At 39.1% G+C, this 26,046-nt stretch overlaps 1 protein-coding gene across 1 annotated transcript in view; it reads right to left on the bottom strand.

Annotated features, from left to right (window-relative positions):
* Positions 1-26,046, bottom strand: part of stat5a (signal transducer and activator of transcription 5a) — a 74,881-nt gene that overhangs the window by 10,314 nt on the left and 38,521 nt on the right. The window contains exons 11-16 of the mRNA XM_039740705.1: positions 25,210-25,302; positions 19,552-19,758; positions 17,885-17,979; positions 17,274-17,416; positions 13,830-13,985; positions 4,777-4,828 (exon numbers count right to left, since the gene is read on the bottom strand). Coding sequence (XP_039596639.1) covers positions 4,777-4,828; positions 13,830-13,985; positions 17,274-17,416; positions 17,885-17,979; positions 19,552-19,758; positions 25,210-25,302 — 746 coding nt within the window. The remainder of the gene's footprint in view (positions 1-4,776; positions 4,829-13,829; positions 13,986-17,273; positions 17,417-17,884; positions 17,980-19,551; positions 19,759-25,209; positions 25,303-26,046) is intronic.

Here is a 26,046-nt window from a genome sequence, read left to right as displayed (position 1 = left end):
AGCGCTCTGGAGGAATTTTGGCCCACTCATCTTTGCAGAATCGTTGTAATTCAGCTTTATTTGAGGGTTTTCTAGCATGAACCGCCTTTTTAAGGTCATGCCATAGCATCTCAATTGGATTCAGGTCAGGACTTTGACTAGGCCACTCCAAAGTCTTCAATTTGTTTTTCTTCAGCCATTCAGAGGTGGATTTGCTAGTGTGTTTTGGGTCATTGTCCTGTTGCAGCACCCAAGATCTCTTCAGCTTGAGTTGACGAACAGATGGCCGGACATTCTCCTTCAGGATTTTTTGGTAGACAGTAGAATTCATGGTTCCATCTATCACAGCAAGCCTTCCAGGTCCTGAAGCAGCAAAACAACCCCAGACCATCACACTACCACCACCATATTTTACTGTTGGTATGATGTTCTTTTCTGAAATGCTGTGTTCCTTTTACGCCAGATGTAACGGGACATTTGCCTTCCAAAAAGTTCAACTTTTGTCTCATCAGTCCACAAGGTATTTTCCCAAAAGTCTTGGCAATCATTGAGATGGTTCTTAGCAAAATTGAGACGAGCCCTAATGTTCTTTTTGCTTAACAGTGGTTTGTGTCTTGGAAATCTGGTATGCAGGCCGTTTTTGCCTAGTCTCTTTCTTATGGTGGAGTCGTGAACACTGACCTTAATTGAGGCAAGTCAGGCCTGCAGTTCTTTAGATGTTGTCCTGGGGTCTTTTGTGACCTTTCGGATGAGTCGTCTCTGCACTCTTGGGGTAATTTTGGTCGGCCGGCCGGCCACTCCTGGGAAGGTTCACCACTGTTCCATGTTTTTGCCATTTGTGGATAATGGCTGTCACTGTGGTTTGCTGGAGTCCCAAAGCTTTAGAAATGGCTTTATAACCTTTACCAGACTGATAGATCTCAATTACTTCTGTTCTCATTTGTTCCTGAATTTCTTTGGATCTTGGCATGATGTCTAGCTTTTGAGGTGCTTTTGGTCTACTTCTCTGTGTCAGGCAGCTCCTATTTAAGGGATTTCTTGATTGAAACAGGTGTGGCAGTAATCAGGCCTGGGGGTGGCTACGGAAATTGAACTCAGGTGTGATACACCACAGTTAGGTTATTTTTTAACAAGGGGGCAATTACTTTTTCACACAGGGCCATGTAGGTTTGGATTTTTTTTTCTCCCTAAATAATAAAAACCATCATTTAAAAACTGCATTTTGTGTCTACTTGTGTTATATTTGACTAATGGTTAAATGTGTTTGATGATCAGAAACATTTTGTGTGACAAACATGCAAAAGAATAAGAAATCAGGAAGGGGGCAAATAGTTTTTCACACCACTGTAGGTCTGGAAGACCAGGATAGAATAATAACTGCACTTAAGCAAAGAGCTATACTTAGTAAAAATAAATTAATTCATTTAACAAAGTGGTAAGGATGTTGGACTTGAATGTCTAGCTTGCCAAATTCACTTTCCACAACTGACCAAAATTAAGGAAGTTTCTGGACTACAAACCTTACAGGATTGAATGTTTTAATTAATAGCATTAAATGTTCTAACCAGATCAAGGAAGCTACAGAAGTAGCCGTGAGACCAGTGGCTGTAATCACATGTATATTTATGTACGTTTGCTGTTAAAGCTCCAGTTTTCATAGTTGTACCAGAAAAATTGCCATTTTGTGACTGCAGATATTTGCATAAAAATATAGTGAATTGCTTTATGCTGTTCAGTCAAGTTTCAGTGAACTAAGAGTTTGACTGTGAATAGACTTTTTCTCATAGATATTTCATAAATAGGCCAATGACTGTGGTAGCCTGCTTTTTATTCTGGTTTATTATTTTGTATACACATATAACAGACAAGTTACTCTGTAAATCAGAGGCGGTGGAATGTACCCAACTGTGAAAAACGGGATACAGTACAAACACACACTCTTGACAAGAGAAGGTTTTTTTGCACACACTTTCATGGTTGCAACTTTTTGTCAGTTTTTGGTGATCATCATCACGGGGTCCCGAACCACACTTGGTGAAAAATGGACAGACTGGCTGAGGGTGAGAGAGACTCTATCCAGCTGGACCCAAGAGACACTATCCATTTATCAGCTTGACTTCTGGGTAATAACAAGTGCAGGTGCAGGTGTTGTACCTCATCTCCTTAACAGAGATACACCTTTGGATACTGCCTTTCAACATTTATAATGGGCTTTGAAATAAGGGCATACATTCATCAAGGATGTATGCCCATGCTTTGCTATTATCCATTTCTGCCAATAAATTATTGATTTAAATGTCTATACGTTGTCTGCATATCTTGAGTGGTTGAGGTAATATAGTAGAAGAAAAGTCACCTAGTGTGGGCAGATTGCCATTTCACTCCCACAAGGTTAGTGGTTGAGACGACACACCACAACAGTGAGCAGCATGGGAAACAGTTGCAAACAGTTGGTAAATGGCAATAAATAAGGCTCATCTACCCCAAGTTTCAAGAAAACTCCCATTTGGTATCCTTAAACCAAAGCTAGGGTGTTCTTTTTCAGAGAACTAAAGACTAAATAGGCTGTACTGGCATTACTCAAATTTGGTTAAAGTATATACATGCATTTGAAATGTGTTAGTCCAAGAATATACTTAACGCTACGCAACACATGAACTTGAGGATGCTACTGCTAAGCAAGCAGTGTACTGTCTATACTTGCATGCGTAATTTAAGTAAATATGGAGGATTCCACCAGGTGTCAAGAGGGAGAAATCATCAGAGGCTGAAAACAACATCTGGTTTCGCTGTGTTGCAAGTTGAAAGAAGAAAGCTGTTAGAAATGAGTTGCTGCTGCGAAGGTGGAGAGAAAAAAAAGCTGGAAACAGTGACACAGGATGTCAGTATGCGATATCTTTAAATGTAACGTGTCACTATGATGGAGAATATGTGAAGCTTATATCGCAATTGTGAGAAATGGATGAAGAAAAGCACAAGACATTCGCATGTCAGGATTTAAGTTTAATGATTTGCTTCACCGCATCAAACCATTTATCAAACATCAAAGCACGCAGATTGATCCAGTTGGAGCTGCAGGCCTTGTGTCACATGTTTTTAGTAAACAATGATGCTGACATCACGCTCTAAACCTTGCACACCCATATTTTTGTTGGTAATGCAACCTGCACACGCTTCACATTAATTTCTGACAATGTGATTAGAGGACACAGCAAAAGAACGCTGGGAACATGCAGCAGCCATGATGTGTGCATGTATGCATTCTGAGTGTGAAATATAAGCTAGCCCCTAAGCTTAAGATTGATGGGAGCAGGCCAACCCATAACAAATCTATAAAGCTCCGATCACCCCACAATAATACAATGGCAACCGACAAACAATTTGTTTGTTTCTATGACTAGGAATTAATTAATTAGACTACACTTGAATATATAACATTCCAAAGTGAGGCATATTTTATACATTTAAAAATAGCTAGCCCACACTTGTGCTTTATAATAGAACTAAAGGCTACCACAGTCCCATTATAAAAGAAAGCCTTAATACTTATGGAATACTTTGCTTTTTTCCTTGAAAAATGAAAGTATTGATCTGTATCTTGAGATTGCATACATATAGCAAAACACAACATAAATATCATTTTAAGAAGGGAAAAAAGCAAAAAGCACTCACTAAATTATTTTTAAAGGTGACTGGTTATACACCTAACTTTGTTAATATGAACAACATTACAGTTTTGATATCAGCAAACCTATGTTCATTAAAATAAGTGAAATAACTTTAGTAGGAAGCTCAAAAGATCATCTCAGTACATTAAAACAGTAACATAAAGCATAGATTGTTTACAGCACATGCTTTGCATTTCTCCCATTGTCTGTCAGCGTTTATGACACTCTAAACACTGATTAAATTCAGCATCAACCAGTTTCAGCCTGAAATGTCTGTCACTCTGCCTGGGTGGGACGTCTGAATGAACATATGACTTGCTGCTTTGCTTTCAAAAATCTAAAACAATTCGAAATTCCCTAAGGCACTGTTCAATTTTTTTTAAAGTATGCTTTATCTGGCAGGGAAAGTAAGATCATTTTTAAACATACTTAAAACACCTAGAGAAAGATGACATTTTATTTACTATATTCTTCATTTTGCTTTATTATCTAATCCAATTACTGCTTTGACGATTGTCATAATATAAGTGTGTATTATCTTACTACAACAGTTGCACTTTTCATGGCATCTTCATACTAAGTTTCACAATAACCTCTAAGAAACATTTTCTAAAAACGATGCAGTTAAGAAAAGCTATTTTAGTTGTTCAAGATGATGCATGCTCAAGTTTCAATACCAGAATAACTTTATGGGGTGGTATGTCTGTAGTACAACAAGTAAAAGAATTCTACACTTGGTCCGTTGCACAGTTTCCAGTGTATGTTAATAGCAAGTTGCAGCACTGATATTTGAAACTACTAACATGAAACATACTCCACACTGCAATGCCTACCATCTCACATCCTGATGCGATGTCAAAAAGAATGCCAAACAGCCAGCACATGACTGCAGCCAATCCCTACTGCTATTACAGTACTGATAATATCTGACAAGAGCTATAGATAGCCTACTTTTTATCTAACACTCTCAGATGCAAGCGTGGCTGAAAAATGGCATACTTATCCTAAATTTAAAAAGAATCCTTTTGTTACAAGCATTAATGCATGTTAAATTGCTGGAATGCATTAAGATAAAAAATAAATGATGCTTCAAGGCAAAACAGAAATATAGCTTCTTATGAAGACTTACTCTGGTACCACTTGTTTGATCTGCGGTTTCACATATCCATCAACTGCTTTAGCTGTTTTAAAAAAACAAAACAAACACAAATAAGTAGAGTGGCAATTTACAGCCAGCAACCCTACCTGTCAGTTTTCATTATATATAAGCTATTTGCCATAATACAGTAAAGTAACACTAATTTACACATTGATTTATGATAATATATGTTTTGCTACACAGCTCAGTGGTACTTAGTTCAGTAATCAGTCTAACCATCGAGACAAATTTACAGATTCTCCCTGTGTGCAAGTCAATTTCCTCAGAGATAACTAAAATGTTTATGTTAAGTTAATAGGTTAAACTATTGGGCACACATTACATGTACAGGGGGTCCTCGGGTTGCAACGTCTCGACATACGTTTCAAGTTTACAATGCTCACTCCCATAAAAACTTTTAAAAATTGAGATGATAGAAGGAATAAAAGGTAAGGATTTTTTTTTCACTCATTTTTCTGTTACTACAGTACAGTGTACAGTACATTATATGTATGTACTTTTCCTTTTTCTGTGGCTTAGTTGTGTTTTTATTTATAGATTATGATTTTGCAAATGTGTTAGGATAGGTAAGTGATTTAGGCTAGGGTATGTTTCAACTCACACCAAAATTCGGGTTACATCATTGTTGTAGGAACGGAACTACAGTGTCGTAACCTGAGGACCCCCTGCATACATGTCCTTCAACTGACTGATCTCTCATCCAGGGTTATTTCCTGCTTACTGCTTGATGAGGGTAGAAATAATCTCTGGCTCTAGTTAATAATGTACTATACTAAAACAGTGTTTCTTCATGACATGATGTCTGAACTTGGGCCAATAAGGTTAATTATGGGACTGCAAATCCCAAATTTAAATAAGAAGATAAATTAAAGTCACTATGCAGTACACACAAAATTCGCTGCTTATTTGCTGGTAGTACATAATGCACATAACCAAAAGACAAACGCTTCAGAAACTATGCAAATTAAAAAGAATACAAAAAAATACAATCAATAACACACATATACACACACAATGGATTCAGAGAGGATTCAGACCCCTTCACTTTGTTCACATTTTGCTATGTTGAAGCCATGTGCTAAAATCATTTAAACACATTTTTCCCCAAATTAAACAACATTTATTATTCTTAAAATTTGCTAAAATAAAGCATTGAAATGTCACAGTATTCAAACATTTCATTATGACACTTGAAACCTGGCACAGGTGCATCCCATTCTATTAAAAAATCATTCAGATGCTTTAACCCCTTCCTTGCAGCCCCCTTATGGTCAATTCAATTGGGAAAGGCTACAGAAAATATCCTGAATCACTTAAGGTTCCTGAGTGATTTCACAAAGCTCAGAGACTACAGAAAGGACTCCTCTTTGCTCTCCACAGGAGCAACTCTGCTGCGGCCACCCATAGGAAGGCTGCTCACATCATGAATGGGATGGGGGAAAGCCCTCGGGAGCCCCATCCCTGCTGGAGAGGCAATAGGGTCTGGTCTGTTGGAGATTGGAACTGGTGTGGTGCTGAGGCGTTGGCCACTGTTGCTGTAGCGGATTGGCTTCTTCCGATGGTGTCCAATGTCACTCCTTTCAAAAAGTGTATTACTGGACTCAGATTACGGCATTCCCTTGGTGCCTTGTCTGTTGTCTCAGTGTATGCTCCGACCGCGGTGAGTGATGTCTTGGTGAGGGAGACATTTTATTTGCAGCTTCGCTCTGTGGTTGCTGGGTGCCCACGAGGTGACACTCCTCTGGTCATGGGTGACTTCAATGCAATCACTGGCACGGACAGGGCTAGCTATGAGGATTGTCTCGGTCTCCATGGATCTGGTGACCGTGGTGAAAGTGGCTCCATGTTCCTTGACATTGCAAAAGGTCAGGGGCTGCGAATCGCTGGACCCTGGTTCCAGCACCCTGAACCACATGATTGGACTTGGTACTCCAATACTGGTGGTGCGGTGAAGGAGATTGATCACATCTTAATGGGCAAAAGCTGGAGGCTCTTGCAAAACTGCAGGGTCTACAGAAGTGCCCGGTTTGTGAATTATGACAACAGACTTGTTGTTGCTACTCTTAGAACCTAGGAGCCAGCTTAGGTCCAGTAGGTTACCACCTACTAGGAAAATGAGCCTGGACTTAGCCAGACTCCAAGACCAGGCTGTTTCTAATGAGTTTGTATGCAATATGTGTGAGGAACTTTCAGATCTGGGTACGACTGCCAATCCTAATGAGATGTGGGAAACCTTCCGGTTGTGTTGGTGTTACTGGTTTTTCCAGAAGGAAGCATTTCATCTCGCAGGGTAACCTGGATATCATTGAAAGGAGTCGCAGCGCACGGCTCAATGGCAACTCTGGTCTGTACCAGGAACCAAGGACGACGGCTGCGAGGGCTCTGAGGGCAGATAAAGATGCATTTGTTAGAGGAATCTGTGAGCTAGTGACACACCATCTGTGGTCTAGCGACCCACGTCTTGCTTACAGAGGAATAAAAGCATTACACACATCTGAATCTGTTCCTCAGAAAGTTGCAGTCAGGGCTGCTGATGGAATGGTCCTTACGGATGACACCGCAATTTGTGACCCGCTGGGCTGGCTACTTTGAGCAGTTGTTCAAAGCTGATCCTCCGGCTAGGACGTTTGTATCTCTGGGTCCACGGTTCTTGATGCTGATCCTTCAATTAGCTGAGAACCACCCAATCTCACTGCGATTGCACAGGTGGTGAACCAGCTGAGGGGGGAAAAAGCTGCAGGGATCTGTGGTTTTCCGGGGTGAACTTCTCCAGGCTGGTGGTAAGGTTGTCCTCCTGGTATTGCAAGCAATCTTTGCTTCCATTTGGGAGACTGGCATCATCCCAACAGACTGGAAAACGGGACTTCTTGTCCCTATCTGGAAAGGGAAGGGTGATCGCCTGGATTGCAGCAACTACAGGGGATAACACTGCTCTCGGTGCCAGGTAAGGTCCTTGCTAGGGTCGTCCTCAATAGTATCCGTGATCACTTGCTCACCTACCAGTGACAGGAACAAACTGGTTTTATGCCTAAGTAGCCTACCATCGAACGCTTCCTGGCACTGAGGGTTCTCATGGAGCGTAAACACGAATATTAACAGAGTTTCTTTGCAGCCTTTATTGATTTTTGAAAATAGACAGAGCTGAGCAAAATCTGAAAAAATGCAAAGTATAGAGATATCTTCAATGAAAACCTGCTACAGAGCCCACTAGACCTCAGACTGGGCTGAAGTCTTACCTTCCAACAGGACAATGACCCTAAGAACAAAGCACACACAACACAGAAATTCCTTTAGGAAAACTCTGGGAATGTACTTGAGTTGCCCAACCAGACCTAATCGAACATCTCTGTAGATATCTGAAAATAGCTATCCATAGATGGTCTCTATACAACCTGACCGAGCTTGAAAGGATCTGCAGAGAAGAATGGCAGAAAATCTCCACATCCACGTGTGTAAAACTTGTTATGTCAAACCAAAGAAGACTCTAGGCTGTAATGACTGCCTAAGGTATTTTAACTAAGTACTGAGTAAAGGGTCTGAATAATTGTGTCATTGTGAGATTTTCATTTCTAAAATCCTGTTTACGATTTATGATACCAAGTGCTGCTTGGTGAAGGAAAATATTATTTTAAACAGCAAAAGGCCACAAAATAAACTGGGCTGTGAACACTTTCTGAATTCAGTGTTTGTGTATGTTAAAGACGTACACTATAGTAGTACAGATAACATACTGAAAAAAACATTTTTAAAAGGTTATGGCACCAGCATTTCAATAATTTTGGCAAGATTTGAAGCCTGATCTGCAGTTAGCAATTGATCTTTTAAGACAGCTCAAATTTCAGCTTCACTGCCCATCATTTCATGTCCAGCATGAGAGGGGATGCAGTGTCTGATTGCATCTTACAACTGGGCTATCGTACAATCTGAAGAATTTCTGTAATAGGAGAATTTTCTGTTGGCTGTTTTGTACTGTAAGAAGTCTGATGACACATTTTTCTGAAGTCATCATCAAATTTCGTGAAATTCATTGTGCAACGACCGCAGTACATTGGGTATTATTGTCATGCTTATTTTCACCTTTTTAATTTGAAAAAGATAACTTTCATATAGAAACACACATCCAACTAAATGGCCAATGTCATGTCAAGAAGGCCAAACATGCTCATACAGTTCAAGCATAGATGTGAGTGACTACTCTATCATGCACGGACAGTCGTCTTCTTGACCACGATTTCTAAAAATTGCACTGTGAATGCCTGGTATTAGTGTTCAAACCAGAAAGTATCACTTCAGTCTCATCAGACCACAAGACAGGATCTCCCAAGAGACATTTTGTAAATTCCGTCCAGTGCTTCTTCCTTGTCACTCTTCAAATTCTGAACTATGAACATCCACCCCAATCGCAGTCACGGATTTCTGCAAATCAGTCAAAGTAACATTTGGCATTATTATACCCTTTCTGAAAGTATCATTCTTGTCTGGCGGGGAGTTCACAGGGGCAGCCTGACCTAGACAATGTACCTTTGCTTTATCTATTATTTGAACATCTGTATTATTTAAGTGTATATTGATTTATTCTTATTTAGCATTTTTGGCATTTCATTTATTCATTCATATTTTCATTTTATATATTTTTTTCAACTGCCCTTGAAATGATCTTCCAAGTTTTCCACAGATTTTTTGCCTCTTTTGAATAACATCTCTAACTTGTTTGGAGTGCACGCTTTTCAGTTTGGTTTGCTTTGAGAAAATCTATACCATACTGAAAGATCTCACTGAGGAAAGGGAGGAATTATTGTCATCAATTAAGTGATAACAGGTGAGTCACCCTTTTCCTACATAGTTGCATACCATTAAGAAATAGGGTTAGATGGTAAGGTGACACACTGCATATGAGTAAAGTAAGAATATATTTAGAAAGCATATAAATACATAAATGTCACAATTTTAAAGTTTTATTTTTTGCAAAGTGCTGAAAGGTTTTCAAGTAGTGTCTTTTTTCTTGGCATAATGTGCACTCTTTTGTAGACCAAAGAGAAAAATATTTTCTTTAATATATTATAAGTTTAGAATCTGAGACGATCAATGTAAAAAAATGTGTGTGTAAATACAAGGTGAGCTAAAATGAAGTACCACACTTCTCAAGGTCATTGCAGGATGTAGAGGCAGCTGAGTGGGTTAGGGGTCCTTTGATAGGCAATCCCTTGTAGTTTTCAGTCAGCAACATGCACTGATCTAGTGCACACCATGCTTCTGCTGTTGAAGCATTCTTCAAAAACAACGAATCCATCATCACTATGCAACACGCCTTCCGAACGCACCTCAGCATTTCTCCTAACGGTGATGTCCCAAATCAGAAAACAATTCTTTAGTGGGTGGCTAAATTTAGACAGATGGGTAACAACACTGCACAGAAAATCTACAGATTGTCCTCAGAATGTACGAATGCCTGAAAACATCCAAGCTGTAAGAGCATCAATTTTGCAGTCTCCTAGACGTTCAGAGTGCAAACCTGTTTCTGCCTTAGGTATTTCCAACACATCTTTGAGGAGGATTTTGCAAGAGGACCTATAATTTCCAACCATCCAAAACGATGGTAGTGCAGGAACTCACAAAGAGACTGGATGAGCCGTAGACAGTTGTGTGCAAACCGTTCATCGAGATGCCACTGTCATGTGCAGCAACGAGGCACAATTCCATTTGAATGGTTGAGTAAATAAGTAAAACCTTTCGCTATTGGACTTGGTTGAGTAACGTCGCTTCGGAACGTTACATTGAAATGCTACAGATGTTTTTGCGGCCTCAACTGGAGGAAATGGATGTGGTGGATGCCTAGTTTCAACAGGATGGAGCAACAGCACCTATGGCGCAGACAGCAATTCAAGTTTTGCGGGAGATGTTTCTGGGGAAGCTAAAAGCCATGCACGGCAATGTCAGGTGGTCTTCATGTTCCACCTGATCTTGCTTCATGCGATTTCTTATTGTGAGGTTATTGCAAGTCGAAGGTATACACACACCGACCTCAAAACCCTGAAGCCCTTAAGGACTCTATTTGCCACGAAATTAACGCTATTCCCCTTAAAATGGCTGAATGAGTCATACATCTTGTGTCGTAAATAAATTTATTTTATCTTGTAGCTTTTTGTAGAATAAATGTTTGAAATATGGTACTTCTTTTTGGCTCACCCAGTGTGTATGTGTGTGTGTATATATATATATATATATATATATATATATATATATATATATATATATATATATACACACATATACACACACACACACACACACAGTGCATCCGGAAAGTATTTACAGCACATCACTTTTTCCACATTTTGTTATGTTACAGCCTTATTCCAAAATGGATTAAATTTATTTTTTTCCTCAGAATGCTACACACAACACCCCATAATGACAACGTGACAAAAGTTTACTTGAGGTTTTTGCAAATTTATTAAAAATAAAAAAACTGAGAAATCACATGTACATAAGTATTCACAGCCTTTGCTCAATACTTTGCCGATGCACCTTTGGCATCAATTACAGCCTCAAGTCTTTTTGAATATGATGCCACAAGCTTGGCACACCTATCCTTGGCCAGTTTCAGCCCATTCCTCTTTGCAGCACCTCTCAAGCTCCATCAGGTTGGATGGGAAGCGTCGGTGCGCAGCCATTTTAAGATCTCTCCAGAGATGTTCAATCGAATTCAAGTCTGGGCTCAGGCTGGGCCACTCAAGGACATACACAGAGTTGTCCTGAAGCCACTCCTTTGATATCTTGGCTGTGTACTTAGGGTCGTTGTCCTGCTGAAAGATGAACTTTTACCCCGGTCTGCGGTCAAGAGCGCTCTGGAGCAGGTTTTCATTCAGGATGTCTGTGTTTCATTGCTGCAGTCATCTTTCCCTTTATCCTGACTAGTCTCCCAGTTCCTGCCGCTGAAAAAAATCCCCACAGCATGATGCTGCCACCACCATGATTCACTGTAGGGATGGTATTGGCCTGGTGATGAACGGTGCCTGGTTTCCTCCACACGTGACGCCTGGCATTCCCACCAAAGAGTTCAATCTTTGTCTCTTCAGACCAGATAATTTTGTTTCTCATGGTATGAGAGTCCTTCAGATGCCTTTTGGCAAACTCCAGGCTGGCTGCCATGTGCCTTTTACTAAGGAGTGGCTTCCGTCTGGCCACTCTACCATACAGGCCTGATTGATGGATTGTTGTCCTTCTGGAAGGTTCTCCTCTCTCCACAGAGGACCTCTGGAGCTCTGACAGAGTGACCATCGGGTTCTTGGTCACCTCCCTGACTAAGGCCCTTCTCCCCCGATCGCTCAATTTAGATGGCCGGCCAGCTCTAGGAAGAGTCCTGGTGGTTTCGAACGTCTTCCACTTACGGATGATTGAGACCACTGTGCTCATTGAAACCTTCAAAGCAGCAGAAATTATTCTGTAACCTTCCCCAGATTTGTGCCTCGAGACAATCCTGTCTACAGACAATTCCTTTGACTTCATGCTTGGTTTGTGCTCTGACATGAACTGTCAACTGTGGGACCTTATATAGACAGGTGTGTGCCTTTTCAAATCATGTCCAATCAACTGAATTTACCACAGGTGGACTCCAATGAAGCTGCAGAAACATCTCAAGGATGATCAGGGGAAACAGGTTTCACCTGAGCTAAATTTTGAGCTTCATGGCAAAGGCTGTGAATACTTATGTACATGTGCTTTCTAAAATTTTTTATGTTTTATAAATTTGCAAAAACCTCAAGTAAACTTTTGTCATGTTGTCATTATGGGGTGTTGTGTGTAGCATCCTGAGGAAAAAAATGAATTTAATCCATTTTGGAATAAGGCTGTAGCATAACAAAATGTGGAAAAAGTGATGTGCTGTGAATACTTTCCGAATGCACTGTGTGTGTGTATATATATATATATATAAAAACACACACACACAATAAAAACCCCAAAGCCAGTGACAAGGTCTGTCACCACAATGCAAAACAGAATGAGAACTATTATGAAGGAACATATCTGCACACAGTGGAAACTTTTTAAAGACAAGAAACATACATATACAAATGTACAGTTTCAAATTGAAAACTGCATTCTAAAGTTTAAGAGGTCTCTACACACTATACTCCTTGAAACAAACAAATTTTATTAAGCCAAAACTGTAATCACTTTATTTCTCCACCTTCAGAACTTCTCAATCACGTCTATCACAGCAGCAAACCAAACAATGAAGGAAACAGCCCTGGATGTGTCACTAAATCCATTGCAGGGCACAATCACTTATACAGGGTAAAGTCATCAATTAACCTCACATTTGTTTTTGGATTGTGGGATTTAAAGGGGTGAGCCTGGAAAAAAACTGATTCCGACACAGGGAGAATACAGAAACTACACAACAGTTAGTGACCAGGCCAGGGTTTGAGCTGTGCTAGTTTGTGATTAGGAGTTAAATTGGGTGGTAAGAGAGAGTAGTAAAAGCTTTAGTTCTCAAGTATGCAGGCTAGCATTTCATTTATACTTTTATAGATATCTAGGGTACTGTATGTTTAATCCAAAATAACCTACATGTTAAATTCATAGATATTTCTACAACTGCAATATTTGCAGATAAAGTTATTTGTATCAGTCTCACACAGAGTCTAAGTTGTCCATTACATCTACAAAAAATCAAATATCCTAAGTAATGTGTCACAGTATTCCATCTATTATTCAGTCTGTTTTAAGGTTTAGTTGTCATTTACCAAGGCTGAGAACCAAATAAAACTGTTAAACTTGTGAATAAAGTGTATGTAGGGAATGGTTATTCCATAAGTCACTTTTCACATGTTAAATGCTTCTTTCAGAATATTATAGGAAAGAAAGCAGCAAATGTACTCTTATGATATAAATACAAGCAGTTTCCAAAATTACTGCAAGTATTACATAAACATTTCCTAAAAATGGAAATCTTCCGGTTTTGCTTATAAAATGTAAACTTAACATATGTTTAAGAACGGTAAACAAACTCATCTTACAAAGGGGTGGGGTGTAGTATTTGGAGAAGACATCATCTTTTGGTCTGTCAGGATACAGAAACAGTAGATGATTCAGGTCACTAATTCGATCAGCCAGAGACCGAATAGAGAAGTCTTTGGTTGTATATGGCATTAAATTCCACACCATCCTTTCACCTACAGAAAAAAAGTAAAATAATCAGCTAGTAGAAATAGTTCATTAGCAAATACGATACGATTCTGCAGCAAAACGTTAGAATTTTTTTAATAACCTACAAAATAAGCTATAGGATATTAACTCTTAAAACTTTTTACAGTTATTTCTTGTGTTTGAATTCAGTAAAAGCACACTAAATTTCATCTGTCTTTTTGGTTAATTTTGACACACCATTTACTTTAATGAATTTTACACTGCATCCTATACAGAAGAGTTGATCTGAAGGAGATTGAAGACTGCAAAGTAGTGGCAGGGGAAAGTGTAGTTAAGCAGCATAGGATGGTGGTCTGTAGGATAAAGTTAGAGATCAAGAAGAGGAAGAGAGTGAGGGCTGAGCCAAGGATCAAATGGTGGAAGTTGAAAAAGGAAAACTGCAAGGTTGAGTTTAGGGAGGAGGTGAGACAGGCACTGGGCGGCAGTGAAGAATTACCAAACAGCTGGGAAACTACAGCAGATGTAGTAAGGGTGACAGCAAGAAGGGTGCTTGGCGTGACATCTGGGCAGAGGAAGGAGGAAAAGGAAACCTGGTGGTGGAATGGGGAAGTACATGAAAGTATACAGAAAAAGAGGATGGCAAAGAAGAAGTGGGATAGTCAGAGAGATACAGAAAGTAGACAAGAGTACAAGGAGATAAGGCGCAGAGTGAAGAGAGAGGTGGTGAAGGCTAAAGAAAAAGCGTATGATGAGTTGTATGAGAGGTTGAACACTAAGGAGGGGGAAAAGGACCTGTAACGTTTGGCTAGACAGAGGGACCGAGCTGGGAAAGATGTGCAGCAGGTTAAGGTAATAAAGGATAAAAATGGAAATGTACTCAAAAGCGAGGAGAGGGTGTTGAGCAGATGGAAAGAGTACTTCGAGAGGCTGATGAATGAAGAGAACGAGAGAGAGAAGAGGTTTGATGATGTGGAGAGAGTGAATCAGGAAGTGCAACGGATTAGCAAGGAGGAAGTAAGGACAGCTATGAAGAGGATGAAGAACGGAAAAGCCATTGGTCCAGATGACATACCTGTGGAAGCATGGAGGTGTTTAGGAGAGATGGCAGTGGAGTTTTTAACCAGATTGTTTAATGGAATCTTGGAAAGTGAGAGGATGCCTGAGGAGTGGAGAAGAAGTGTACTGGTGGGCCGATATTTAAGAATAATGGGGATGTGCAGGACTGTAGTAACTACAGGGGGATAAAATTGATGAGCCACAGCATGAAGTTATGGGAAACAGTAGTGGAAGCAAAGTTAAGAAGTGAGGTGATAATTAGTGAGCAGCAGTACGGTTTCATGTCAAGAAAGAACACCATAGATGCGATGTTTGCTCTGAGTGTTTTGATGGACAAGTATAGAGAAGGCCAGAAGGACTTGCGTTGCGTCTTTGTGGACCTGGAGAAAGCATATGACAGAGGGCCTCGAGAGGAGCTGTGGTATTGTATGAGGAAGTCGGGAGTGGCAGAGAAGTACGTAGAAGTGGTACAGGATATGTACGAGGGAAGTGTGACTGTGGTGAGGTCTGCAGTAAGAGTGACGGATGCATTCAAGGTGGAGGTGGGATTACATCAGGGATCGGCTCTAAGCCCTTTCTTATTTGCAATGGTGATGGACAGGTTGACAGACGAGATTAGACAGGAGACCCCATGGACTATGATGTTTGCTGATGACATTGTGATCTGTAGCGATAGTAGGGAGCAGGTTGAGGAGACCTTGGAGAGGTGGAGATATGCTCTAGAGAGGAGAGGAATGAAGGTCAGTAGGAACAAGACAGAATACATGTGTGTAAATGAGAGAGGGGTCAGTGGAATGGTGAAGATGCAGGGAGTAGAGTTGGCGAAGGTGGATGAGTTCAAATACTTGGGATCAACAGTACAGAGTGATGGGGATTGTGAAAGAGAAGTGAAAAAGATAATGCAGGCAGGGTGGAATGGGTGGAGAAGAGTGTCAGGAGTGATTTGTGACTGACGGATATCAGCATGAGAGAAAGGGAGGGTCTACAGGACGGTAGTGAGACCAGCTATGTTATATGGGTTGGAGACGGTGGCACTGACCAGAAAGCAGGAAACAGAGCTGGAGGTGGCAGAGTTAAAGATGCTAAGATTTGCACTGGGATGTGACGAGGATGGACAGGATTATAAATGAGGATTTAAAAGGGTGAGCTCAAGTTGGATAGTTGGGAGACATAGTCAGAGAGGCGAGATTGCGTTGGTTTGGAAATGTGCAGAGGAGAGATGAGGGGTATATTGGGAGAAGGATGATAAGGATAGAGCTGCCAAGCAAGAGAAAAAGAGGAAGGCCTAAGAAAAGGTTTATGGATGTGGTGAGAGAGGACATGCAGGTTATGGGTGTAACAGAACAAGATGGAGACGACAGAAAGATATGGAAGAAGATGATCCGCTGTGGCAATCCCTAACAGGAGCAGCCAAAAGAAGAAGAAGAATTTTACACTGCATTTAGGGCAGTTAGTTTGTTTATTCCTCACACAAATATGCTAAATGTCATCTTTTCAGTTCAGAATTTTGAATACTTTTAATAAAGCACCCTGGAAAAGTGTTTCCAAGTGCCACAGGTACAGGTGCCACACATTTTAAACAGTGCTATGTCTTTCAGGTGAATTTTGAGCCACGATATTTATATATTTCTCGAGATTCTATAAATGCTAAATTTCCTTTTGTAGGCAATCAAGTACTGTTTATTTGTTTGCATATCTATGCATCTACTTTACTATATTTTACTCTTCATTTTGGGTACTGTTTCCTTACATTCCACAAAACAAAAGACCCAGAAGACACAGCATTGTGCCAGCACTCAAAGATGTTGTGAAGGTTAAGTAAAGTTTGGTCGTCTGATTAAAGAAATGGATCAAAAGCAATCACTGACTGCAACACCACCACAGCCTCACTGGGATGTTCACAAAAAATAAAGAGTTCAACATTCAGCAGAAACCAACCAAACCATTAAACTTGGAAAAATTCAATGGAAATAAACTTTTGCCAGGCTATGCCCAGTATTGAGGGAAGCAAGACAAGTTCTCTTTTATGAACATGTGCATTAATTCCTTAGGATCGTGTATAAAATGAACATTTGATCTTTGCTACTTTACATTATGGAAAAAGAACCTTAGGTCAGGGTCAAAATTCACTACCAAACACAAGCAGGGCATGAGTAAAATAAAATTCAACACAGCATTAATTGTTTTTTATCCACACATTTACTTTTTAACCACATATATAATAGTCACTTTTACTCAATAAAAGTAAACAAACACACCTGCTTTGTTTGGGTTTTCTGCCACCCATGCTATTGTAATACCTCCAATCTCTGAATCACTAAATCGCAGAAGAAAGGTACCATTTGGCTTTGACATGAGCATGTCTTGTGCTTGTTGTTTGTTTACAAATCCTAGAATGGCCCTGGAAAAATGCATAAAAACTATTAAACATGATAGTACAAACAGCAAGGATAAAAAAGAGACATCTACAGTAGTATCAAGATACTTAAATATTGTTTTTTCTACTATGCTTTTGAAGTACATGCTTTGAACACTTAAATGTTTCCTGCAATAATTTAATTATTTGGTGAAACTGGATCTTAACATTGACAGGAATTTCACAAACCTACGTAGTGTTCCTGAAAATATAAGTATTATTGAGGTAACGACTTTAAAACACATCACCTGTCTTCATTCCATAAATGCAATGGGAACATAATTGCGATTGTTAAATTTGTTAAAGACCAGAGAATGGGTGTATGCTCTTTTACTGTATTGAATGTTCAAACTACAAAGATGTCAAATCAATAGTAAAAGTAATCAATCACCTCAAGGATTCATTACTGAATTACAGTAAATGTGTCTTTAATGGAAAAAAATGATTACTCACCCATCATTCCAATGAGGTTTAAGGTGTTTTTTTGTAAGTTCCATAACACCATCAAACCACTGCCAAAATGTGAAATTCCGACCAGGCAAGCTCTCCTGTTGAAAGTACTGAGTATTATTAGTTAACCCTTAACTCTACTTATCATCATTTGTTGTTACTGTTTAAAAATACAATCACTAGTATAAAGATCAAAAGTACCCAGTTATTATAATTCCTAATTTTCCAAGCCTGCTTATGTAAAAAGTGGATTGCAGGGCGCCTAAAACACATTCAGACAGCAACCTGAAATTAGTGTTAGTCCGTCAAATCAACCTGCCATAGAACTATCTTCGAATTACCAAAACTTGTATTAAAAATAAATATCTGACCCTTATGTAAATCTGAACAGTAAGATTTTGCAAATGTAAATCAGAATTGTCTTAAAGTATTAATTGTTTAATAAAAAACACATTAATCAATCCAGAGACTCTCAACAAATAAAAGAATGATAAGCTGCAAGTTAAGCTGACAATAAGTAACAAGATGTTCAATTAATTATGAATTGCACAGCTGACACTATTTTTATTGGTCCTAAGAGCCAACTGGCAGAACTAGGATTGGACAGCACTGCCAAGAGCAAATACATGAACTTCCTGTAATCTGAAACCTCACACCACTTAGTCCATCACCATTAGTCAGATGGCCAAGTAACACAATAACGTAAAAGAAGCTATACTCCAAGATAAACTGCCATATTCACTATAGGCCCACCTATTTTTCTAAATATGTAAAAATGGAACTACTAACTGCAGACATTTATGGTTTACCCCTACTGAAATTAATGTTTAGTAGCACCTGTGTTGTACAGGATTATATTTTACATTCATTCTAATTACACTTCTTGAAGCAGATATTGTGAAATATTGCTAATTACATATATTTAGTGTCATCTGACTATGTAAGCAAGACGAACTGTAACTCTTCCTTTTTTTGATAACTTTTTTCATTACCTGTTTCTTCAAACAACATTAAATTACAATAGCAACCTGGATGCTTGGGCTGCTTATTAAAAGCCCTATTTAAACAAACAAAAATACATTTTTGCGCTAACACTCACAATGACTCTCGTAACCCCCATGTCTGAGGCTGCAAAAAGCAAGTTTTTAAAAGGACAATTTCAAAAACCTGTTTATAGTTTTAAAGGTTTTTTCAAATGAGAAAGGTACTGATATAAACTAAAAAGCCTTAATATTACATTTCTGTACTATTAAGTGTTTCAAAATGCAGAAGCATTTTAAAAATAGGAAAAGAAAGAAGCACAGAAAGAAGAAATGTTAAACTTAAAAATAAATCTTTAAGGAAGTGGACGCAGTTGAATTTTATAGCCACTGCAGCTCTACAAAACCAGGGTTAACTGTCTCTGGATGATACAATTCCTTTTGCAGGATAAGTCAGCTCTCTGCCTTACTGCTTCCATTTTAATGAAAGTAGCAAAAGAAATGCAGAAAATTACAAAATGCTACAGCTGGAAAACTATTAAGATTAGATCAATAAAACCCAAGGTTTTTGGTAACTATAGTGAAGCAATTATAATAAAACTATTTTACAAGAATACATGCAAAGTACTCATTGATGATGTTTTGATAAGCAGCTGGGTCTCAATGGCAAAATTAAAAAATCTCACTTACCCTATTGAACTGAGACCAGGACATTGTCATAGTACGATAGTCCTCTGGGTTTATGCTGGAACTGCTAAAAGCCTTCTGAGCCAGAAACACCAAATTTTCCTCTGATAGTCCTCGATTACTTTGCACTTCTGCCTTGAATTTCATGTTAAGAGCATCACATAACTGTGGCCAAAGCACTTTATCAGGAACTATGAAAGGCACCCTTCCCTAAAACACAACACAACAGAAAATGCATTAGCAATTACAAACAGGAAAAAGATCAATAAAGTGAATTAAAGCAGTCCTGTCTCCTTTTGTCTTCACTCTGTAATATATAACAAGCACTTCATGTCACTTGCAGAAATTCTCAAATGATTTGGTATTAACTGGGTATATTGATAAGGGGATGAGACAAAATATAGGAGACAGGTGGAGAACTTTGTTTTTTTTTCAATAAAGAACTGCCTGCAATTTGACATTAGTTAAACCAAGCGACTGCTTATTAACTCACCAAATCCAACAGCCCCTAAGCCCCATATATTTATCTATCTAAACGCTGATAAAGCTAGTTTTTCCAAAGATCTTTAAAATCTTAGTAAACTTCACTTCTGTTTGCACTGCTGTAAATGCTGTATTGTGTTAATTCACTTTAAGACTGTCAAGTGTGACCAATTTGCATATTCACATTATAAATTACATGTTAAAATCCAAAGAAAGACTTAATACAAAAATAATAATTATGTTTCCTCTTTGCCATACTATGGGAATTCACCATTTGCAGAAAGTAATTTCCCTTACTGGGTAATAGTCCTACAACCTGGCCTGTTAATACAAACATTTCAAAGCAATAACATGACAAATGTGAACAGGATATACTAATATATTTTGTTTTCTCAGGATTTTAGATCCCTGAAAAATGATGAGTTTTCAGAGAAATATTGTGACGATGAAACAAAAGTCTACATAAGGCTCTGATTCACCACAGAAAGGACATTTCTTTAACCACTTATAAGATTCTTTCCAAGATGTTGGTTCTCATCATGCTTGACATAAAAAGTCTTTTTAAAGCATGTATTGGAATTAAAACTGTACTATTTTTTGGTAAAAGAGCCCAACTCTTTCAGTCTTGGAAATGAAGTTTTTTTTTTCCCACTGTTGTATGTACCCTATAGTTAGACCCAGGTCTCATTTTATGGGATACTTATCATCAAGGCTTCAGTCTTCTAATACTGCAGAACAAACCTGAAATTAATTTCATTCAGCTGACAAGTTCTTCTTTCAGGTGGTCAGCCTTTCACCGCTACAGTAGCTGATGGTTTCCCTAGCCAAACCTTGCTTCACTTTTGTTTATTACAGACTCATCAGCTGTAAAATCATACACAGTAGTATATAATATTTTAACTTACATATTTACATATTACATAGTATGTGTGTGTGTGTATATATATATATATATATATATATATATATATATATACACACACACACACATACAGTGATCCCTCGCTATATCACGCTCGACATTCAAGCGGCTTCACTCTATCGCGATTTTTTCTCATACATGCTTACGTCACTACGCATGCGCTTTCTGAGAACTTTTATCCAAGCCCCACGATGGCTCCTAAATGTGCTGCTTTTTCTAAGCCTTCTGACAATAAAACTAAGTGCCGGAGGAAGATGCTTACTATCCAGGTCCAGGAGAAGGTGAAACTCTTGGATATGATCAACGATGGCAATACCCTACAAAAGCCTCCTCTCGCATATGAAGACAGTGCCAGCAACTGCCTATCAAGATGTTCTTCAGCCACGTACCCAGATACCCACTGCCTACTCTTAATACTCCTCCAGCAGAAGAAGACAATGATGTACCTGCTGAAGATACTGTACCACCTGAAGACTCTCCTACTGATGTCGTGCCTTCATAGGTTCGTGGTTGTGTGTAAGAACTGTGTGTGTGTGTGTAATTAAATGTACAGTACAATAATCTACTATATAAAAGCAGTCGGGATTGTCCTTCCGTCCCGTGAGTGCAAAGCGTAGCGGTATTCCGCTTATCACAGACTTACTACTTGCGGCACGAAGCGACGCGATGTGAGCAGAGTTCTGGTGCTCCCATCATTCCCTTGCTTTTGTGCGCGATGCGCTGGAAAAATAGACAAGATTATGTCTCTGGAAATAATTAATGTTGATGGAGTACAAATGCCTCACAGAGTAGTAAATATGAGGGGAGATTGTGCTTGCTTATTCTCATCTATAGCTTATTTAGTGCATGAAACTCCGTCTTTAGCGGTACAGATTCGGGCTGACATTGTACGACTTTGGACAGGCACTCGAGGGGATAAAAAAATTTAGGTTTTCGGGAGATGTTATGAATGGGCACTTTAATGTTCTCATTCCCTACAATTGCATGCCTGATGTACACATGGAGTGCACACAAATTGAGGATAAAAGTCGGTCGCCTTAAAAGGTGGGTGAGCCTAGTAATAATATGATATTTGTAACGTCTAATATGTCTTATTTTCTCTTATTTTGTCTAATATATTAGGTAATACGAGTGTAATGGTGAATAAAGTGTGTTATTTCATGTCTAGAGGGCTCTAATAATGTTAAAACACGTTTTTAGAAGGTCATAAACAGGTTTTCTATACTCTAACTGCAAAAATATTCAATTTATAAATAAAGAATCCTACTTTGAGAAAATTCATTTATCACGGTAGTGTCCGGAACGGATTAACAGTGATAAAGGGACTGTTATACTATATATATATATATATATATATATATATATATATATATATATATATATATATATATCTATATATATATATATATATATCTCTATCTATACTGCTCAAAAGAATTAAAGGAACACTTTTTAATCAGAGTATAGCATAAAGTCAATGAAACTTATGGGATATTAATCTGGTCAGTTAAGTAGCAGAGGGGTTGTTAATCAGTTTCAGCTGCTGTGGTGTTAATGAAATTAACAACAGATGCACTAGAGGGGCAACAATGAGATGACCCCAAAACAGGAATGGTTTAACAGGTGGAGGCCACTGACATTTTTCCCTCCTCATCTTTTCTGACTGTTTCTTCACTAGTTTTGCATTTGGCTACAGTCAGTGTCACTACTGGTAGCATGAGGCGATACCTGGACCCTACAGAGGTTGCACAGGTAGTCCAACTTCTCCAGGATGGCACATCAATACGTGTCATTGCCAGAAGGTTTGCTGTGTCTCCCTGCACAGTCTCAAGGGCATGGAGGAGATTCTAGGAGACAAGCAGTTACTCTAGGAGAGCTGGAGAGGGCCATAGAAGGTCCATAACCCATCAGCAGGACCAGTATCTGCTCCTTTGGGCAAGGAGGAACAGGATGAGCACTGCCAGAGCCCTACAAAATGACCTCCAGCAGGCCACTGGTGTGAATGTCTCTGACCAAACAATCAGAAACAGACTTCATGAGGGTTGCCTGAGGGCCCAAATGTCTACTGCCCTGTGCTCACTGCACAGCACCGGGAGCTCAATTGGCATTTGCCATAGAATACCAGAATTGGCAGGTCCACCACTGGCGTCCTGTGCTTTTCACAGATGAGAGCAGGTTCACCCTGAGTATATGTGAAAGACGTGAAAGGGTCAGGAGAAGCCGTGGAGAATATTATGCTGCCTGTAACATCGTTTAGCATGACTGGTTTGGTGGTGGGTCAGTGATGATCTTGGAGGCATATCCATGGAGCGACTCACAGACCTCTACAGGCTAGACAACGGCATCTTGACTGCCATTAGGTATCAGGATGAAATCCTTGGACCCATTGTCAGACCCTACGCTGGTGCAGTAGGTCCTGGTTTCCTCTAATGCGACAATGCCCGGCCTCATGTGGCAAGAGTATGCAGGCAGTACCTGGAGGATGAAGGAATTGAAACAATTGAATGGCCTTCACGATCCCCTGACTTAAACCCAATAGAACATCTGTGGGACATTATGTTTCAGTCCATTAGGCGCCGCCAGGTTGCTCCTCAGACTGTACAACAGCTCAGGCAGATCTGGGAGGAAATGCCACAAGACACCATCCGTCGTCTCATTAGGAGCATGCCCCGACGTTGTCAAGCATGCATACAAGCTTGTGGGGGCCACACAAGATACTGAAAAGCATTTTGAGTAGCAGAAATTAAGTTTTTAAAAATGGACTAGCCTGCCACATCTTCATTTCACTCTGATTTTAGGGTGTCTACACAATTGAGCCCTCTGTAGGCAGAAAACTTTTATTTCCATTAAAAGACTTGGCATCCTTTTGTTCCTAAGACATTGCCCTGTCGTTATTTGTATAGATATCCAACTTCATATTGAGATCTGATGTATCTAATGTGTTTCTTTAAAGTGCTCCTTTAATTTTTGTGAGCAGAGTCTCTCTCTCTCTCTCTCTCTCTCTCTCTCTCTCTCTCTCTCTCTCTCTCTCTCTCTCTCTCTCTCTCTCTCTCTCTCTCTCTCTCTCTCTCTCTCTCTCTCTCTCTCTCTCTCTCTCTCTCTCTCTCTCTCTCTCTCTCTCTCTCTCTATATATATATATATATCTCTATATATATCTCTCTAAATAAATAATCTTCATTTGGATCTTGATCTTTGTTTGTCCGCAAATGAATCAGAAGAAGAAGCACTAGATAGCAGCAGAGAGACAGCTAAAACATAGGCATTGCATTAAGAATCTCCTCCAGGCTTATACTACTGAAGACTGTAGTATTCCAGTCACACCTCCAAACACAGACCTTCAAACTAAACAAATTGTTGTGCTTTAAATTAACTAAAGAGATCTTCATTTAGATCTTGATCTTTCTTTGTCCGCGAATTCCATGCATATGTAGACCACCTTCCAGTTTAGTACGTTGTTGTTACTCACAATTGTCAACAATGTGCCGGAATAACGAAAGGGGTGGTGGACAGTGTTACGCTGGTTAGCTCCTGAGGCCTGGTTAGAGAATGAGATTTCCGAAGATAAAAGGTACATGCCTACGTAACATATGAATGAAAGAAAGACAGTGGGTAAAATGAATGACAACATAACAGCACGTTCCGGAAATAATTATTGTTACGTTGTAGCCGGCGAGTGCTGCACATCTCACAGTTGTACCGTGGCTTGCTCACATGTCAGTGAAGTGATCCCTATTTATGCTTTAAAGAGCCTGGATACCTATGTGTCCCCCTTTTATAACCATTGCTCCGTGTATATTGCCTTACTCTTTGGATTGCCACAAAGCAACCTGCAAGATTGGAGAAAGAGACTGTGAGTGAAACGACAGCGTCGTGAAAATGAGAGGGACTGTGAACGGACAGAAGCAGAAATGCTCCTACACCACCACATAATTACGATTCGGAGAGTGATTCCGAGTAGGCCATTCCTATCGAATCAATATCCAAGGGTTTTCTTTTGTAATTTTGTTTCCCTTATAAAAAACCATATATATATCCTGAACCAGTGATCCAATTTACTTTGACGGCAGGATTCATTGTGGTTTTCATTTTTAAAAATACCTGTTCATCTATCCATTTTTTACAAGGAGTGGGGGACGTTAACATAATTCACAATGAAAATGGCGCATTAAATGTGAACTTATATATACAAGGAAACCATGTCAGTGATAAAAAGACTAGATTATTAAAACAAGGCAGGAAAATAACAAGAACTTACAGGTTCAGCAAAGGCATTGTCCCAGAGCACTGTGGCTGTAGCGTTGTTGTCCTGGCTTCCATGGACTATCACAACCACAGGAAGTGATAATGTCTGGAAAGAAACAAAACTTTGCTTTGATAATCTTTTTAAAATATTGCTGAAATTGCAATAATTATACAACATCAAAATAATTATTTGTCATAATGAAGTAGACATAACAGCAGTTCAACTTTGCAATATATATTTTTTTAAATCATGGTCAAAGTACTGTAGAATATTCCAAAATATCATATAAGAACTGTGCATGTTTATTTAAGAGGATAGTTCTAAATATAACATAACCAAAGTAACTAAAAAGCCACTAAATATTTCACTGACATCAGTCATGTGACAATGTGCTAATCACAAAATTTTAATACTGTAAATATATTTGGCAATTGTGAATGCATACCAGACCAAACCAGCACCTACGCTGTTATTCTTTTGTATTTTCTCAAAAAGTCCACATTTTGATAAAGTTTGTAGAGGTCTATTATCCTCACCTAAACAAAACATGCTTATTTTATAATCAACAATCTGTTCTCTTTATGTACAAAACCACAGTAATCATAGTGTTGCTACAAAGGGAATACAACTCTTAACTTCACTGGCTGCTAAAAATTTTAATTTCAAGGAGTACAACTACCTGGATTTTTATGGTCAATTTAGATCAATATTTTTTTTAAACTTAACAGTCGAACTGTAAAGGACATATTACTTTTTTACATGGTAGTGATGTGAAGTTGCTGCAGAATACATTGCTAACTTCCTAAGTGTAGATTATCTGTGATTCTGTAGATCCAGCCAATGATTTCC

The sequence above is a fragment of the Polypterus senegalus genome, chromosome 17, assembly GCF_016835505.1.
Source record: "Polypterus senegalus isolate Bchr_013 chromosome 17, ASM1683550v1, whole genome shotgun sequence".
NCBI classification, from domain to species: domain Eukaryota; kingdom Metazoa; phylum Chordata; class Cladistia; order Polypteriformes; family Polypteridae; genus Polypterus; species Polypterus senegalus.
Note: the sequence above shows the minus strand (reverse complement) of the source record. Positions and strands in the feature narration are given on the sequence as shown.